The 20,137-nt window shown below is 35.4% G+C and overlaps 3 protein-coding genes across 3 annotated transcripts in view; 2 read left to right on the plus strand and 1 right to left on the minus strand.

Moving 5' to 3' along the window:
* Window positions 1-3,326, plus strand: part of LOC108728835 (putative gamma-glutamylcyclotransferase CG2811) — a 4,001-nt gene extending 675 nt beyond the window's left edge. The window contains exons 2-4 of the mRNA XM_018457630.1: window positions 682-708; window positions 2,498-2,647; window positions 2,910-3,326. Coding sequence (XP_018313132.1) covers window positions 682-708; window positions 2,498-2,647; window positions 2,910-3,077 — 345 coding nt within the window. The 3' untranslated portion in view covers window positions 3,078-3,326. The remainder of the gene's footprint in view (window positions 1-681; window positions 709-2,497; window positions 2,648-2,909) is intronic.
* Window positions 3,327-5,177: 1,851 nt separating this feature from the next.
* LOC108728831 (protein CDV3 homolog) lies at window positions 5,178-7,413 on the minus strand. The gene is made up of 3 exons (XM_018457626.1): window positions 7,038-7,413; window positions 6,002-6,441; window positions 5,178-5,848 (listed from the first exon to the last, which is right to left on the minus strand). The coding sequence occupies exons 1-3, from the start codon at window positions 7,371-7,373 to the stop codon at window positions 5,710-5,712; spliced, it is 915 nt and encodes a 304-aa protein (XP_018313128.1). The 5' UTR covers window positions 7,374-7,413; the 3' UTR covers window positions 5,178-5,709.
* A 3,080-nt stretch (window positions 7,414-10,493) lies between these two features.
* Pdk (pyruvate dehydrogenase kinase) overlaps window positions 10,494-20,137 on the plus strand; it is a 25,641-nt gene continuing 15,997 nt past the window's right edge. The window contains exon 1 of the mRNA XM_018457471.1: window positions 10,494-10,839. Within this exon, the coding sequence (XP_018312973.1) occupies window positions 10,737-10,839 (103 nt within the window). The 5' untranslated portion in view covers window positions 10,494-10,736. The remainder of the gene's footprint in view (window positions 10,840-20,137) is intronic.

Consider the following 20,137-nt stretch of genomic DNA (forward strand, 5'->3'; position numbering starts at 1 on the left):
AATGTGTATTTTATCAAATAGCACAATAAAATGTATTGAATATTTCGCGGTTTAATTTGTTTCTATATTTTTATTAAACGTTATATCTAAACGCCGATTTTTGTACAACGGCTTTAAAGTGCGCACTAGTTCTGCCAATGAAAAACGCTAATATTGGTCCAATATACTCTCAACCCAAACAACACAAAGGCCGGTATTCATAGTCGGTTCTTATTTAAAGACCGTCTTAAATAATGTCTTAAGATGCCAATGCGGCTCTCTGATTGGTTCGTGACACCTCAAGACAAAACTTAAGACGATCTTGAATATAAGAACTGACTATGAATACCGTTCAAAGTCTAAAATTGGCCGGTATTCATAGTCGGATCTTATATTTAAGACCGTCTTAAGTACAATCTTAAGATGTCATGAACCAATCAGAGGCCGGTATTCATAGTCGATTCTTATTTCAAAATCTTAAGTAATGTCTTAAGACGCTAATGCGGCCCTCTGATTAGTTTGTGACACCTTAAGACCGTACTTAAGACGGTCTTGAATATAAGATTTGACTATGAATACCGGCCAGAGGGCTGCATTAGCGACTTAAGACGGTCTTAAAATAAGAACCTACTATGAATACTGGCCATTGTCCCAGTAAACGAGAATGGATTGAAATAGGTCGAAATGGATTCAGATTTATGGACATTTCAGAAATATGGATTCACGAATGTTAAAATGAATGCTTTTCAATCCTGAATGCATTTTTATTCATTTATAGGAATTGCATGGAGCATATCTAGACCTTTCAATCTAAAAATAATATCACCTTTTTCTGTGCATTGTGAATACTATTCAATTCAAAGTTTTGAATAGGAAATGCAGTTTTTCGATCCAATTGCATCCAATTGAATCCAATTACTAGGTGTACAAATAAGTTTCCGGGTTTTTTTGATCAATGAAAAATGCAAAATTTCAAGAAAAAAACAAAAAGCGGTTTATTCAAAGTATCGTCCCTCGCTAGCTATACATTTTCGCCATCTCTCTTGCAATGCATGAATACCGCGACGATAGAACGACTCGTTTTTGGTCCGAAACCATTCATCTATCCAATTTCGCACTTCTTCGAAACTGGCCAAGTGTAGTCCAGCCAAGTCATGCGCCATCGACCGGAACAAGTGATAATCAGAAGGAGCCAGATCTGGTGAATACGGCGGGTGTGGTAGCAGATCCCATTTCAGCGTTTTGATGGTGTCCTTGACGATGGAAGTGCGATGGCACGGTGCATTGTCCTGCTGCAAAATCACTCGCTCATGTCTTGTGTCCCATTCTGGCCGTTTCTCGAGCAATGCATGGCTTAAATTGATTAGTTGTTGTCGGTAGCGTTCTCCGTTGATAGTTTCGCCTAGTTTCAACAGCTCATAGTAAACCACTCCTTTCTGGTCCCACCAAACGCAGAGCATTGTTTTCTTTCCGAAACGATTCGGCCGCGCCGTCGATGTTGATGCTTCGCCAGGTGAAAGCCACGATTTTTTGCGTTTGGGATTCTCGAAATACACCCACTTCTCATCGCCAGTAACAATTCGATGCAGGAAACTCTTTCTTTCATACCGCAAAAGCAAAATTTCGGAAGTGACTTTTCGATTTTCCATCTGTCTCTCAGTCAATTCATGCGGCACCCATTTTCCTTCCTTTTGAACTTTTCCCATGGCACGTAAATGTATGGAAATGCTTTGTTGAGACGTGTTTAACACCTCTGCAAGTTGTTTTTGAGTTTGCGTGTCATCTTCATCCAACAACGCTTGCAGATCGGCGTCCTCGATTGTTTTCGGTCTTCCGGAGCGCTCTTTGTCCGCAGTGTCGAAATCGCCACTTCTAAAGCGTTTAAACCAATCTTCACAGGTTGTTTTCGATGGTGCATGTTCGCCGTAAGCCTCCTCAAGCAAACGACGTGCTTCAGCTGCATTTTTGCCCAAGTGAAAGCAGAAAAGCAAGACTTCCCGCGAATGCTGTTTTTTTGGCACAAAACCCGACATTTTCACTGTTGCATAAAAATTTTTTTTCGTCGCGAAACTGGAAATATTTTGATTGATTATTGTCGTCAGATGTCGCAGCTACAAAAAATAAACAACTTCAGACATTACATGTGTCGTTGGCGCCATCCATGTGTGAAACCCGGAAACTTATTTGTACACCTAGTAAATCTAAAAAAAAATATCTTCGCTATTTAAAATACGCATTCGGATAGAAAAAATTTCAATCCATTTTAATCCATTCTCGTTTACTGGGGTGACATGAGACGTCTTTAAGTCGTTTTTTAAACGCAAAAAAACGTTTTATGACCCGATTTTAGACACTTTTTGTTGTCTGGGAATATACGCTAATATTTACAGTGTATTATCAATGAGTTGTACTACTAGGGGAAGTCCATTTTAATTATCTTTACTGCTTGCGATTTCAACTTAAAGAATTCTTATTCTTAATGCTACGTCGATTGTAATAGAATGTTTTTTTTAAACAGTACGTGTTCGGAGAGATATATGATGTAGATTCCAACATGTTGAAGAGATTGGACGAATTGGAGGAACATCCACAGTTTTACGAGCGAACGGAAGAAACAATTTTGCTGACGCCGGAGGCTGCACTTAAGCCCGGAAAAACTTTCGAGGAAGTAATGAACTTACGCACGTATCGATCCTGGCGAAAATAAAAATCTGAGCGTAAATCGAATGTAAAAGGAGAGTAACACAAGGCTAAACGAAAGAAGCATAAATGCCTCTTTTATGTTTCATTGTCTCCATTTTTGCCTCCTAGAAGCTTCATTTGGACTTCTGTCACTTTTCTTTTTACATTCAGCTTACACTCCGATTTTTATTTTTGCCAAAATACATACAGCAGACATCTATACTTTTCTTCTGACGAACTCCTTTCAGGTCAGCGAGTCGACGAAAGCCTGGATATACTTTCTGCCAAAGTTCAAGTCCTCCCTACTAGACGGTGCAATGTATACATCTTACTCTAACAACGGAAGTCATGGGCTGAAGTATTGCGAGAAGTATGTTCGCGATCCGTCCTACGATCACAGAAAAGAAGTGCTATAAATCATTGCCGGCAACTTTTGTCTCTTTGCAGCTGCGAGGAGGCGTCGAGCCTCGATGACGTTCTTTGAATGTCCAATTGGGTGCGCGGTTATGATGAGCGCTCTTTCTCATAATAGATACCGTTAATCCTTGTAAATTCGAGGAAACTGACGGCAGAAAACAATGAGTAATTTATAAGACTGTTTTCTATAATCCTACGCACAGTGGCATAAAGTTATAAGCTATGTTTTTAAGAGGGAGTAACTTCATCTCTTCTGAACAATTGGATAAAAATAATTTATATATATATAGACTATTAAAACTAATTATATATATTCATATTTGTGATACAACAGTTGTATTAATTCTATTATAATAGTTTGATAAAAAAAATCGATTATTTTTTTAATTTTACAATCAGTTTTTAAAAATAAGTTTGTAAAAAATACAAAATTCAAACAATTTGTCGGTGTTTTCATGCTTTGAAAAGTGTGACATATATGCTGAGTGAAGCAAAGATGTCACGCGAAGTATATCTGAAACGATGTATGTACGAGTCTTTATGAGTCTTTACAAGTTCCTTTTAACACTCCTTTACTATTCCTTCTTAAAAAAGAAACAAAGATAAAGATACATTTCGTGGATCTGATATTCCCTTAACAACGTAATAATCCATTCTTTTAAATCTTTGAATAGAAAGAATTAACCGACATGCGAGTGACATAAAAAATAGGATTTCGAAAATGAAGGAACGGAAGAAACATGGAAGTATCTCGGTGTGATTGAATTTTATTAAATACGTCACGTACGCTCGCATCCCACACTTTCGCGCACTCTCACTTCCTGTCATTCTATCGCTCGCTCTCATGTAACAGTAGCGATAAAATTATCGTATCTCAACTATTCTGTAACAAAGGGCAGGCTAGTCCGCGTTGCCGCGACGATCAAAATCAATTCGAAACTGTCTCCAAGAGGCACCGGTATTACGCGTTTTCGCCACGTGCTTAAATTAAACTTCTCCTGGCGCTACAATTAATGCGTTGTTAACTTGATTGCCGACGTATTTCCGATCTATGGATCGTGTGTCATAAAAAGATGATCGGCCAGATCGTTCGCGCACACAATTAAGTATAATCGTGTGCTGCGCTTCGGGAATTGGTCGATCGATAATATACGACACGGCAAATAAAAAAAAATGCTCGGAGGCAGTACGTACGAGTTACCCTAAGAAATTTATTTATAAATAATCACATTTTATCACACGCTATACAAGAATTCTTATTATTATCTACCGTTTCCGTATGGCATTCCCCTCATTGCGTTAATAACACGCGTCACCCCGCCGAGGAGGATCCGCCAACAACGAGAAACCGTCTCCCAAGAAACGGAATCGATATTTATTTGCCGCATATTCTCTTTATCGTGAGAAAGAAACTCTTATTATCAACAAAAAGAGAATTATACAAATGTCAACAAAGGCGTACATAGGATTTTCATTTTATGTTTAACACGAGTGTATGCGTATGTCTTTCTCCCTCCTATTATTTTGTAACACAACACTACTGCGACACGGTAGCTTGTGTTTTAGAGGTTTTTAATTAACTATTTTGCCCCTCGTTACTCTCACTCAAAGTTGCGTTCGTGTTATTTCGTCGTTACCCTTATTGATTCCGCACCGTTCGAAAGCCCAGCCCCCACGAAATTTGATTAATAATATACATACAATATATATTTATACCTTAATTTATCTAGAAATTTTCGTTCGTTGACCCACGTTGCCATTTTGAGCGAAGCGACACTCTCCTTCGAAAGCGGAGAGAGAAAGAGAGAAAGAGAAAGGATCCAAGAAGCATCTCGCGACTTTCGAGACTATTATTCAAAGATAACTCTCATACAGAGCCGCTCAGATTAATCGTGAATTTCGATCTCGACGTTATCATGCCGATCTCGAAGTTTATCGTGTTCGGACGTCAACGTGATCAGTCCTATTTACATCGATAATACTCAATGAGAAGGCATCGATCGTGGCAGTAATTATGCACGCTAAATTAAAAGTAGCACCGTATAAAAAAAAATAAAGTGCGAATATACATAAAATACCTTAACGAACGATACTTTTTCTTTAGACTACAATCCGCGCGTAACGATAACATATACTCGCGGTAACAACGTTGTTCCGGTCCGCCGTTGTTTTATACTTTTTTTTTTTTTTTTGAGGATTCGAACGTCGGAATCCATTCTTCTATCGTCCTGGCGCTTTCTTGGAAGCAGCATACTACGCACTATGCTGATTATAAAATGAAATACAAAAATTGATTTCCAACCACGTTGTCTACACGGTATGAAAATAAGCTTGCGCACATGCGATATTCATTTCGATTAGTTACAATGTCCATGAGCGCACGTGTGTGCAAATACCTAGGATCGACGATCCGTCCCGCGATCATTTTAGAATCGCCAACGAGAGAACCGGAATTACCATCCTCGGAATTTCACAAAGTTGGGACGTGTGTACGTGCATACACGTTCTATAATATACACTGCGTCCTAGTCTAGAAAATAGATTTTCTCGATGAGGTTGGGCCACGAAGCAGGGAGGGGCGACGATGTGATATTGATTGCATGTTGTTTGATTCCATCGAGCCAGGCGTTTTCAGCTCTGATCTTGCGACAAGGCGCCGTACTTGTTGCCAAGCGAGAGCTTGGGTGTTTGAGCTTGCGATTCTGGCACGTTGTACGATCTACTGCCACCTCGGTTGCGAACTTCTTCAAACGCTCCTTCCTCTCGCCGTCTGTAATTAAAATCACTCGTCGTATATTTCAGCACAATATCACTTGGTGCAACTCAACATGATTTCCCTTCATTCGCAAAATAACTTAGAAAAATAACCATTTTGCTCCAAAGCTAATGGAACAATGTTATGGAGACTTTGCTGTCATCTTACCGTCTGCCCCATGGACCGCTGCTGCCATTATTTTGCTGAGGCTTGGATGTAGGGAAGTATTCCTCGCTATTTATATCGGGTGCGACATTTCTCCCTCGCGGTCGCGGACTAGCGAATGTAGGTTGATTTCGTAAGTGTGGTGCTTTGTAACTATTTCCAGTGGAGGCAGCGGCGGCGGCGGCGGTGGCGGCAGCAGCAGCAACGGGGGGTACGGGCGGTGTCGGCACCACCTCCGGCGTTTCTGGTGGTAAATCCGGTTTCTTCCATGGTCCCGTGTACTTTGTGCCACCCTCGACGCACTCGCCATCAGAATTGATTTCAAAGGTACCCCTCTCTTCATCTGATTCTGCGTCGACGCTATCATTTATTGTTAAATGTCCGATTTTTAAACCACTATAATCCTTTTTCTCCTCCTCAAATTCTTTCCATTCGTCTTCATCCTAAAAATAAAATACACTCATGACATATTCTTGCTTTCTAATTTACCTTAAACTATCACTACAGCAATTCATCAAATCTTTTGCAAAATCATGCATATTATATCCGTGACTCATGATGAAGTACTTCGCGGCTCATAATGCTTTCACATTTTAACACAATTACAATTTTCAAGAAGATCATTTTGAAAAATTACGAGAAAAAGTGTTCGGCTAATTGTCACATTGCATATTTTGCCCTTTGTCAATCATCAAGTATTTACGAGGAATCCAACATCCAACCCATTTTTCCTTTTACAGAAGACAGAGGAGGAAAGGGGAAGGAAGCTCCGAAGAACACGTGCACGTGAAACAGCTGCCGTAAAACGCGCGTGAGCGATCCGACGTGTCTGATGATTACGTAAGGCGTTCCGAGACGTCCGGGGAACTTTCGGGGAACGTCGCGCGTCATCGCCGTCAGCTTCTCCATGCGACCGTTCCCCCTTCGTGGGAACAAACATGGCAGCGCCGTGGCGCAGACACGAGGTTCCGGAATTCCATGATAAAAAAAACGCGTGAATGGATCACCGCTCCCGTCGCTGTCCCTGTCACCGCCTTACCTCGGTGTGCTGAGACTCCTCGCCTTCGGGATTCGCTGGCTTCTCCTTCGGTTTAGGCTTCTCGATCCGTTTACCCGTTTCTTCTAGTTTCTTGGCGACCTCGTCGGTCGTGGTGAATTTCTTGCCCTTGGCCTTCTTTCGGTCTTTCTTGGCGAAAAAATCGTCCAGGTCTGCCATGGCGACGCGACGGAGTCCGGATGGCGTGGCGTGGGACAACCGGAGGGGCAGAGGGATCTGCGACGCGTGAGAACGTGCGATTGCAGACACGCTGAGAACACGCTTTATCACGGACTGATCGTGGCCGTGGTATCCGCTCTGCTCTCTGCTCGTCCACATGGGCTTGTCTCTGCCGGAAATTGGCAGCGCCGACGCGCGAGTCAAGCGCGTGCCTGAATGCTCGAGAAGGAACAAATCAACAAATTGATTGCGCGAGCAAAATTTCTCGCCGATCCGCGAAAAAGTGAGGAAAACTCGTCTCGTGACGCTGGCGATATTTCGCGCGCAGGCCACGATTCGTCTCTTCCCTCGAGCGACGAAACGCAAAATCGCGCGGGTCGCGTGAGGCGCGTCGTCCGTCCAGCAGAAGATTGGACGCTCCGAACACGAGTGCTCCTAACCTAAAAACTACGCGCCTCGCCGCGCACACGATGGACAAGCAGCCTGCCTCTCGACGCATTCGCAAGTCCAGCGTGAGGAACGCGTTCACGTCGATCAATCGGCGACGCGGGTCTCGCCAGTCGTACACCTTCGGTGAAAAAAATGTTCCGTGCGAGGTGTGCAAGAACGTAAAGGTTAATTATTTCCCCCGTGTCATTACGGGAATAACAGGTGGCGCCACACATCACTTCCGGGATACGAGTGATCGAATGCACTTACGAACTGCGATTCTCTTTTTTGATTGCTGACAGAATGCAGAAGGATGTTATTTGTTTCTATGCTTGGAGTATGTTTGTATATTATACTCTTGCCGTTTACATGTATTTTTTTGTAAAAAATATCTTTTGCTGGAGTAACGGTTATTCCACAAATAACTTAGATAGCGAAGAGATTTGCACGAAGTTAGAGAAATGACGGTACTTTCAAACGCACCAAACATTCAAAATTTGAAAACTTCCAGATTCCTAGAACCCTTGAGATTCGAAACGTATTGAATTAAGGACCCATTAACGTAGATCTGCAATTATATTAAGAGTTAAACTTTGTACGGTCTAAAGTTCAACCAACTGTACTATAAAAGTGACTGTATTATCTTTCTCTAGATCTGCGTTCCAAAACATGATTATTTATAGCGTTTTTCATTAGAACTAGTGCACACTCAATGTATTAGGTTCCTTAAATTTATCTTTAGATACTCTACGAATTATTTTATTGATTACTGAGCATCTAAAGATAAATTTAAGGAAGCCTTAAATACTCTATAAGCGCAAAATGTTTCTAGAATGTTACATGAATATTATTAAAAAAATAATGTTATTATAATATTTCAAAAAATATCATAAATATTTTTTTAATATTGCAGGAGTATTCTATAGAGATTATATGTCCACTTATATAATAAACCTAGGTATTATATTTTAATATTCCTGAAACATTATTAAAATATTAATAAATATTAATTATTTTTAATTTTGTGCAATTTGAATTCACAATCCAGTAACGAAAAGTTCTTATCAGTCTATGCTGCATCTTGTACTAAAAAAACGTTTCAACGTTTTAAGTACATATCCAGTTCTACCAATGAGAACAAAAATCATTTTTAGTTTTTAAACATATACTTATACTGAACAGATGTAACAGTTTTACAAATTAAAGTAAATGCTGTTATAATACTTTCTAATGTTTGTACGATATTACAGTAACATTAAATAAATGAAGGTCTGACTATGAATACTTCATATGCCTGTATTCATAGTCAGACCTTGTACTTAAGGCTTCCTTAAATATAAGGCCCGACTATGAATACGGGTCTAAAAGTATAATACAATCAGCGCAAAAAAACTTCCAACATTTGCGAAATAAACGCTGAACGCAGTTATTTTTTATTCGTTTTTTAAAATAACATGTAACAGGTTTAATATTGTTGTGATTTGAGATATAGTAAATTGAATTAGTCGAATAATTGGACTTTATCTGACAAATATAAGAAGAAATTTAAGAAATAAATTTAACACCGTTTTTTTAACAGTAAAGGAAGAATATTTAGTTGGACATTTTATCAATTGAGATATCTCACTTTTACATTTAGATTAGAATAAGTGTACAACAGCTTTAATGTGTACTGAGTGCACACTAATTCTGCCAATGAAAAATGCTATTATAAACTTCAGAATAATTTTGGATAATTCCATTTTGTGATACGTGTCGTTTTATCTCTGTTATTTTCTGAGTGTCAAGAAAAATAAAATGATTGTGTCGACTTAATTGTGTCAACTCGTGTCTCTAATGAAAAGCATCCCCCTAATTACTTTAAAACTAATTTTTTTCAACTAAATATTAATATGGACTATTTACGACGACTTAACACAATGAACGTTGTTAACTAATTATAAGAGAGCAGGGACTATATTGTTATTTGCAAGAACGAAGAATCACCACCATCACCATTAGCGTAATTATAATAGAATTATGTGTATCCAGCCATTACAGAAATTTAATTTATTGCTTCTAATTTTGTAAATACTAAGGATGGCCTGACAGAAAATCAAAACGTATGTTTAATATTTAAGGTAGGAATGGATGTGCGATGGAATGGGTTATGAATGGTTTAAGATTTTCTACGTAAACCAAGTCCCCTTCTTGGCTGTAAAGTTGAAGTGAAATAAAATCTATGTTTAATATTTAAATATATTATTAATTGTCTCGTAGCCCTTATTATTAATTTATGTTTATTTAAAACTAATAGCGAATTCGATTGGACGCACTCAGTACACGAAATAACGTAAAGATATGTTTATAAAATAAACATAGAGATCGATTAAATCGTGAAATACTCAATACATTTTATTGTACTATTAGGTAAAATATGTATTTCATAATTCGAAATATTTACATTTCATTTTTATACTTAAATTAAATTAGTGTACAACGGCTTTAATATGCACCAATGCGCACTAGTTCTTCCAATCGAATTCGCCATAAGATAGGCTATAATTTACACCGTGCGCTTAGTCCGCGACCTATACCTTAGTCCGCGATAGATGTCTTTATTTAATATACAGGATAAACAGGGACGTCTATTGTATAGGCCGCGGCCTAAATGCACGGTGTAAACGTAGCCATTATCAATTCCAAGCGCATTAGAATCTAGAGACGGTAGTGTCTCGGCGCTAAGACATTAAATAAACGCGCGACGAGCTCTCCCCTGTCGCGTCGAATGATCGGCGTCGCGCATGCGCGGCCCGGCGCGAACCCCGCATATACCGCACCGCGCACCGCGGTGTACTCAGTACTCGGCACTCGTTGACACGATTTCTTTACGGTTGTGTTGACCACCGGCGGTCCGTCTCTCGCGCATCTTCTGCCGCTATCGAGCACCAAGAAAAAAACGTTAGCGGCGTTTCCCTCTTGCGACGATCTTCCACGACCACGGAAACGGTCGGAGTTCGGCCGGAGTTCACTTCCCCCGCTCATCCAACACGCGCGGCGGACCAAGCACGATCGTGCCGGGTTTGATGTGTAACGTTAACGACACACCGCGGGATGAAGCTCACACGAAACTGCCTCGGCAACATCGGCAAGATGTTGGACTTCTACTCGCAATTCAACCCCTCGCCACTCTCGATAAAACAGTTCATCGATTTCGGTGAGTCCTCGCTCTACACTTTGACGAGACGTGAAAGCGCAGCTTCGGCCTGTCCAACGCGTCGCTTTTCATCATGTCACGTAGCGTAGTGTAGTATAGCGTTTTATATCACGTTACGGCTTGATCGCCGCACTGCTTATTACGTCAATTAAATACGATTGGTGAACGAGATGCCTGAATTCCGGCCGAAGTGACGCGGCCGGAGCTTTCGGCTCCGCACTGTACCGGTTGTTTAAATTTCTTTAGCGGCGATGATTACGATCATAATGTTCGATTAGAATACTTATATCTCAGATTTCTATATAGCTCATCGGAAATCATGAGACATACGCTTCTTGCAATGTTTCACGTATACACAGAGAAAAAGATTTGGACTCGAAAGTTCTATTTACACTTGTTTCATTGAAACAAATTTAATTTTAAATGGAATTTCTTGTTTAATAACAAAATTTAATTTTAATGCAAATAATCATAATCTTAATTTAAACATCCATTTGGTTAGACTATTTTAATGCATAAATTTGTTTAAATAATTTAAAGAAACCTTTTCTTTGTATATATTACGCTGAAAAAAATTTACTAAATTTTAATTAATATTTGTTCGAACGGTACTAACCAAATATTTAAGAAAACATATTTAAAAAATATTAAATTTTAATAAATTTGATATGAATAGTTTTAAGTAAATATTTACTAAATGTAAACATATGTTTATTTGATACAAAAATCATTAATTTGATTTAACTGTTATTTTTTTATTAAGTAAATATTTTATTAAGTAAATAATTTATTAAGTATATATATATTTTTTTTCAGTGTACATTTGAACTTTTTATTTTTTTCCTTTCTTTTCTTTGAGATAAATACTCGAATGTACATTCGAATTATAACATTCGCGCGAGATATAAAAGATTTTTCGGAAATTATTCCTAAATACCAAATTGTCGTTCTTAAATATATGAGAACAAAAAGTATTCGTACAAGGAAATTTGTTATAAAAAAAATCTTATTTATAGAAAATAAACATTAGTTAGCACTTTTATACAATGAATACATTCTGTTCTAACATAAACAAACGAGCTTCGCATGTATTTCTGATTTTAGAAGCTAAATATCTCGACTGTATGAATACTTTTTGAGCATCCAAACAATACAATTTTTAATTTTCGTTTATTTTTTAGGTGATATATTTTCTATAATTAATACATCTTTTTGGTATATATAATTTTAAGAAACATACAGTCTATTTTATTCTTTATGAATAAATTGTTGATTATCCAACAAGAAATGATCGTCAATTAAACGTTAAATAGACGTTAAATTGGTGTTGAAACCATCGTATCGATGTCTCTTCGTCATTATTTCGATGACTCATTTCTCACTGAATAATATTTACTTTTTAAAAATAAAGTTTTTTTTAAAAAATATTTTCTCTGTACGAATACTTTTTGCACTCACCGTATCTAACACTTATAATCCAAGAAGAAATAATATTATTTCTAAAGCAATAAAGATCACGTAGTAGTTAAAATTATCCCAATTTTTTATAATTAACAAAATATTATCTGTTTTATAATGACAACGTCTATATTTCGACATGACTTGGAGACCTTGGTGCCCCACGTGAACGTCTCGTAACTCGTAATGCGTCACTGAATTTACGCGTTAAACAACAGTGAAGTTATTATGCTATTACGCTTTCCGTGTAGCTCACGCGTAGCACACGTGAGAATTTGATAAGAAATTCAATATGTTTAGAACACACGCGGACTTTTATTTTTCGAATCTCCCAGCGAAAACCATCTGGTTTATCTTTATTCCTCTCCTCTTTTTTTGTTGTTGAATAAAAGGGTCCCTGACTCGTCATATGACTCTCGTTGATAAGGAATGATACACGCATGATGCAACTCGCTCCGGATGTATAAACAATCCCGACTGTATTCCTTTCTATCACGCCAGTGAAACGTTCAGCAATATTTATGCATAATATGATCATAAAACATTCACGTGATTAAGGATATATGTCAAGATGGAATAAGTTATGGTTTCTCTCTCTTTCTCTCTCTCTCTGTCTCTCTTTGATTAACTTTCAAAATTAAAATTAATAAACTATATCTAAAATTAACGTAATTACGTTAAAAATTATATGAACCAAAAATTTTTATTAAGAATTAAGTTAAATTAAATTGAAGTGAATTTTAAAAAATATCCCGAACATTTAATTAAATTAAAATAATTATAATTATTATAACTTTTATAATTACTTTACTTTGAACGATTAAAGTTAATCCTCTGCTGACAATTGAAATTTTTAAAGATTATACCACTAATATTTTGATTATGAATTTTAAAAGATAAATTTATATATTGTATAAATCTGTAAAAAAATAGATAAAATATAATCCGAATTATTTTATGTAAAATTTCGTTGTTATAGCTTTGACATAAGTATATCAAAAATATAAGAATTTTTTCAGATTTTTGTATAATCCACAATAAAAAATAAAAAATTTCTTGTTTCTTGAAGATCCATGTTGCTGACGGAAGAGTTAAAATTTATGTTGCCGACAAAGTTCAGAGAGTTAAAAATAATTGGAATATTGTAAGATACGTACACTGAGAAAAAAAATTTGTTCAACTAACTAAACACATTTAGTTGTTTGCAAATTTTATTTAATCGAATTTAACAGTAGTCTGTTTAACATTGAACAGCTTGTTAGGCAGACTAAGGTTAAATTCAATTAAATAAAATTTGTTGAATTAACCAAATCTGCAAACAACTAAATGTGTTAGTTAGTTAACAGTTAGTTGAACAAATTTTTTTTCTCAGTCTAGGCGAACCACATAAGTATAACAGAATAAGCGTTTTTATTGTAAGATACAGACAAAATCAATGAATAAAAATCAGGTATAACTTTTAAGAGAAGCCGATTTAAAAATCGCAAATGAATATGAGATTTTTCAAAAGAATATGAGATATTTAAAGATATAGAGAAGCATGTGTGATTCGAGGAACGATTCCTTAAATCAAGATTAATAAGTCAAGATGGCCAGTGATGAAAAGACAAACGTAGTTTTGAAATCATGAAAATGAGACGGAGATGACTGAGGTCATTCACCTATACGACTTTCTGATTCCAATACACGAGTATATTGCGTGTTTTGTCTAACAGTGATTCAGAACGTTGCTAAACGTCACGAGTAAACGTCACAGGCTTGTTTAAAGGTATCCTGTGCGCCAATAGAGTTCATTATAATGCACTTTATAAAAGTGCATGTCATGACTGTCGCTGCCTATTGATCTCTGACGTGTTTTATTGATTAATTTATAGCAACGAGAGGATGATTAATATTATACATTACTGGAAATGCGCGATCTGAACATTTGTACCGGAAGTCTTAGTCATATGGTATTATACAGGATATCTGACAAGACGTGTATAAAACTTTGAAAAGACGTTTCTTGAGAAAAACTTTTTTATGTATACATTGCTGTTAAATCGCGAACATATCGTATATTCCTCGTAATCTCGATTGACGAATAATTATACATATATGCGTCATATCCTGCACTTGCAATTTCCGTTTTCCTTGAACGAACAGAACGCTAAGTTGCACATACATTAGAGAATCCATTTATTAATTTTTACGCGAATAACGCGAACATCAAGGTACTGAACTAATAGTAAATTCTATTGGACGCACTCAGTGCGCACTGGTGCACATTAAAGCCGTTGTACACAAAATAATGTAAAGATATGTTTATAAATAGATATAGAAATCGATTAAATCGTGAAATACTCAATACATTTTATTGTACTATTAGGTAAAATATGTATTTCATAATTCGAAATATTTACATTTCATTTTTATACTCAAATTAAATCAGTGTACAACGGCTTTAATATGCTCCAGTGCGCACTAGTTCTTCCAATCGAATTCGCTATAAATGAATGTCCATTCGTAAATCCTTAAATCAAAAGCACAGGCAACAGGAGAGAGAACAAGGAATAATAGGAATTTCAACATATTCGAAACCGTGCATTATCAATGGTTTCTGAATTCTGATAGATTTAAATCTCTTATTTTGTATTTTCTCTCTCTCTCTCTCTCTCACATTGCCTGTGCTTTTCATTGTGTTTAAGGCTTAATTCCGTTGAGTAAGCGGACTCGATTAGAATTCATATCCGAGGAACGTGTGCCCTTGGCTTTATAATAGGTCAAGGTCGCAGGTGTATCATACATTTGGAGAAAGCCGGTTTGACGGTTTCGGTCACTGCCACTGGCGACAAGGTTTCTCTGTAAGAGATCTAAAAGAGTGAAAATAGAATAATCGTGTATAAGCGCAGTACTATTCCACTTTAGAATGCTGCCCACGACTTGGCATGAATTCGAATGATATGAGGAACAGGAGTGTATCCACGTCTGGTGGAATTTGTACCCGCAAACGGTGTCGCCGTAAAATTACGCACGCCCACGTGCGTGCGTTTGACGTGCATCCTGCTGAAAAAATGCAAGGTACCGCGAAATCGATACATTTTCAAGGGCAATATATGGTGAAAATAGAAAAATCTGAACTGATGCTACATCTCTTTTCGCGATTCTGTGCAAATTGGCCAAGGGAGATGGATTGAAAGTTTAACTATCGAAACTATACTTTGCGTAATAAATTTAAAATTTGATTCAAATTATAAATACTAAAAATTTATTCTTTCTGCTTATAAATATTCGTATTATTTAAAGGTTTCTGATTTATTTTATTCCACTGTTTTTTTGGGAAATTTATAAATTTGTTTTTTGAAAAATGGATAAATATTTTTTAAAATTACTTTTTCCTTTATCTATTATTTTAAGATGAATTTGCTATTTTTTATTAAAAATATAAATAACTTACTAATCTATTTAATTTCTGCGCACGTCATATGCACGATTCATGATTTCGGATCTGTTAGTGAGCTAAAATAAAAAAATGAGACATTTTAATCAGAACATTTGTGGCTACTGTTAGAATCAGAATTTAATTTTTTCTATTTTTTTCGGGACTCGAAAATATAGTGAAAATCGAATTCTTTTTTTTAAATGTCCTTTATTTATTTACTGAGCGAAATGAATAATTCTAATTCCGACGATGATAGCCGCAAATATTTATTATAATTAAAATGATATTTTATTTTTTAATTTTAGTTCACTAAGTGATCCGGAATTATGGTCGCAAATAAACCATGCACATAATATGCATAAAAATCAAATATATTTATCAGTTACTCATATTTTTCATAGAAAAAAATAGCAAGTCTCTTGTGAAACAAAAATAAATAAAAAATAAAATGTAATTAAAAAATATATATTTACTTATTTTTCAAAAAAGATTCCTAAAAACCTACTAAAATAACAGAACGCTACAAATAGAAACCTCCTTAAAAATTATAATTTGCCACATGTACAGAATGGAAGCTACTTCGTTTTCGTTTTATTCACGCGATATGTACTCCGTATCAGTGATATACGAGGGTCGTTTGAAAAGTTTTGAGCCTCAACATGAAGATGGCATTACTCGTTAAAATCATTGTACTATTCTAGTACTACAATCGTACATGCTTTGAAAGACACCTGTGAAAATTGTAGCCATTGCGGACGCTCAGTTATTTGACAGTCATTTGTGCCAGTCGATGTCAGTGATTTTTTAAAAATGGAAAAAATCGAATATATATTTTCAAGGCTCTGTTGGAGCGGTTTAAGCGAAACGAGTCGGATTTTTTGCATCGATTAATAACAGATGAAATCGAATAATTGATGAAACTTGGATCCACTACTTCACTCCTGAAACGAAAGAACAGTCAAAACAATGGATTACATCCGTAGAAGCCTATTTTGCAGAGCAAGATGCCAACTATTATTTGAATGGGTTAAAGAGATGGGAGCATCGCTGGGAAAAGTGTATCGATTTAAAAGAAGATTATGTTGAAAAATAAAACTGAATTTGACTGAAAAAAATATTGGTTTTTATGTTAGGCTCAAAACTTTTCAAACGATCCTCATATATTCCCGTGTTATGTATTTGTGTTCTATTTCTGTATCGCGTTAACGTAATAAACTTTTTTTCACATTGCGGGGCAAAGATCATCAATATTGTACTGAACAGCACATGTTATCGCCACAAAATAGTTCATACGATTATGATTTTTTCTTTATTATGCACATTCATTGTACATTCGCGAGAAATAAGTCAAAGTAAATATCTAGCACGGTATATTTGACGTCACTTTCAAAGACGCGATTAAGATAATCGGATGAATGTGGCGCTGATTAAAATTAGAGGGTGCTCTGTACACGATGTCGAGCGAATACCACTCGCAAACGAATCTTTTACGCGGAACCGATAGGTATATATCATATTATTTTTCTTTCATATTATTTTTATATTGACTCAATTCTATATTTCTACAAAATATTTTTATTAATATTATATTATCATGTTCTATAATTATAAGATTAAGGAGAAGAATATTTATTTATTAATATTTAAAAAAGATCACTGAAAATTTCAATAGCAGCCTTGACAATCGAAGTCAAAACAAAGCCGCACGCAAAAAAATATTTTGCTGCTCCAGCTAGAATTATAACTGTTTTTTGTATCTGATAGAAAATTATATATCATACGCATAGAATTTATAGCACAAATCTAAAGTCTATCTCTGTCATCTATACGATTAGATGCAATACATATCTAATATCGCAGTACCTGCTAGAAATTTATCTATTCCAGCTATTTTTCGTACTTAGATAATTTTCGCTGTAACTGCAAGATCACTTTTTTCAGTGCGGGATAAACAAATTCGATATTTGTTTTTGGAATTAAATCATGAAAGGAAACGCGTGCTTCATTGTAATAGGTGAAAATATTAATACATTCAGTATATCAATAACGTTATACTGAAGCATGCAATTTTAATATACATTTTAATAAACAATACATTTAGCATTATGAATAAAAATTGGTTATATATTACTAATAACAATTGCTAATAAACAATTAATTACATGATAATTATTTTATAGAAAAAAATTTATTGCTTTGATTTTATAGATATAGACCATCAAAATTATAAAAATAAGATATCTGTGAATAAACAATTTTTATTACGATTTTAATCTTAAATTATTCAAAGCTAATAGTTCTGCATAGCTGTATTATTAATTGCGTAAGCTTAAAAAAAACACATACTTCTCGTTTATAAGATAGACTGAAATGCTAAAACGACGGTTGCAGGAATATTTTGAAAGAAAAATGTATAGCTACATATTCACGGACTTGCAATGAGAAAAGTTCTAAAACCGATTGATGTTAAAATTAAAGTTTACTTTTCAAGATGATCCTTCTTTCCGACGAAACATTTTCAGAAAGTGGGATATTCTTATCGCTTTTATAACAAAAAACGCGTTATCTTTGATAATTTAGCTCGACATGACAAGAATTGTTATCTTTACGTTATTTTCATCTTCTTAAAAAAATAAAAGGTGATACGGCACGTGTATTTCTAAAAATCGAAGTCTCTCGCTGCAACGAACAGTAAGTTGAGAGACACTCGCATCTCCCTCCTGCAACGAGAGAGATCACGCGCGGGAAACAGCTGTTCAATTTTATACTCATCTGACTTTAATGCATACATCGTACCAATCGTGGTGCGCTGGTAATCCACTCGAAACCTGAGCACTTATCACGCACTACTATCGTGTCTGTTATCTTTCTACACCTTGTGCTAGTTGTGCTTCGGCATTTACTAATAAACAAGTTTATGACAGCCCATATGTGCAGACCGCATAGACCTTCGACCATATATTGTGAACCAATACATGTGAACTGTTAGCATCCTTCACTTTTCGTATACATATATGTGTATGGGAAAAGTGTATAAGTGCTTTGAATTGAAACGAAGATGTATGCCGTCTGTACATCCAAATAAGTGGAAATAAGAATAGAACCGCGTTTAGGCCGCACTGTTAAAAATTTCATGAAATTTAATATACTTTTAATTTACACAATTTGAACTTAATTTCATGACGTTACATTAAATTTAATGTATTTATAACTGAAAAGTATATTTGTGTACATGTACATGAAATTTAATGTATTTTTCATGAAAATTTATATTTGATATACTTTTCATAAAATTTTATGAAAAGTACATTAAATTTCGTAAAATTTAATGTACACGTTCATTACATTTAAGTAACTACTGTAATTTAATTTTCACTTAAATTATTCATTACTTTTATTTTCTTCATAACCACGAGCTTCATTTATATGTAAAGGAAGCTCGTGGTCACATTTCTGACAATGCGGTGTTTATAGTAGATCCTTGTATTTAAAATCGTCAAGTGCAGTCTTAAAATAGAAACCAATAACAAAGCCATATTAGCATCTTACGAAATTACTCAAGACGGTTTCGAAATAAGAACCGATTATAACTATTATTCATAATTGGTCCTTAAATTTAAAAGTAAAAAAAGATCTCTTAAGTAAAAAAGATCTCTTAAGATGTTTACAGTGTTAAGATGTCACCAATCACGAAGCTATATTAAGATATTAGCATCTTAAGATATTACTTGAGACAAATTTGAAATAACAGTCAACTATATGAATACCGGTTTTAGTTTTTAATTTTTAATCTGACAGTTAGGCCATATGAATTCAAATTATCTTTAGTAAAACGTTAGAAACATATTTTTGATGTTTCAAATATATATTTAACGGATTTTTCTTGACCATTTAAAGTAGCCTGATCTCATTTTTCTCGAAGACTAAGATCTTTTGAGAAGCTATATAATAAATATGATGAGTAAAATTTATTATTTATTGATTTATTAGTTAGTGAAAATAATATATAAATATTAAATAAACATTATATGAATAAATATCAAAATTAGATAAGCTCAAATTAAATTAGACAATCAGTATTGATTGATAAATTAGGGGGAGTTCAGGAGATTTGACCATATGGGAGAACGTCACTTCAAATATCTCATTGAATTATCAAACCGCGATGTATGGATCATGCCATTTTAATTTCACATTTCTCGAAACATGACACAAATAATTGCCGGCTTGATAACCGTGCACTTGGCACGAAATTTGAACGAGAAATTTGAAGTAGTTCAATTCTCCCATATGATTAAGGCTGCGGTCCACTTGACGCTACAAATGCTTCGAAGCGACCAATCAGAACAAAGAATTTTACGAATTAACTAATCAAAGAATGCTTCGAAGCGTTTGTAGCGTCAAGTGAACCGCAGCCTA

The sequence above is a fragment of the Mycetomoellerius zeteki genome, unplaced genomic scaffold, assembly GCF_001594055.1.
Source record: "Mycetomoellerius zeteki isolate Tzet28-1 unplaced genomic scaffold, Tzet1.0 scaffold64, whole genome shotgun sequence".
Taxonomy (NCBI): domain Eukaryota; kingdom Metazoa; phylum Arthropoda; class Insecta; order Hymenoptera; family Formicidae; genus Mycetomoellerius; species Mycetomoellerius zeteki.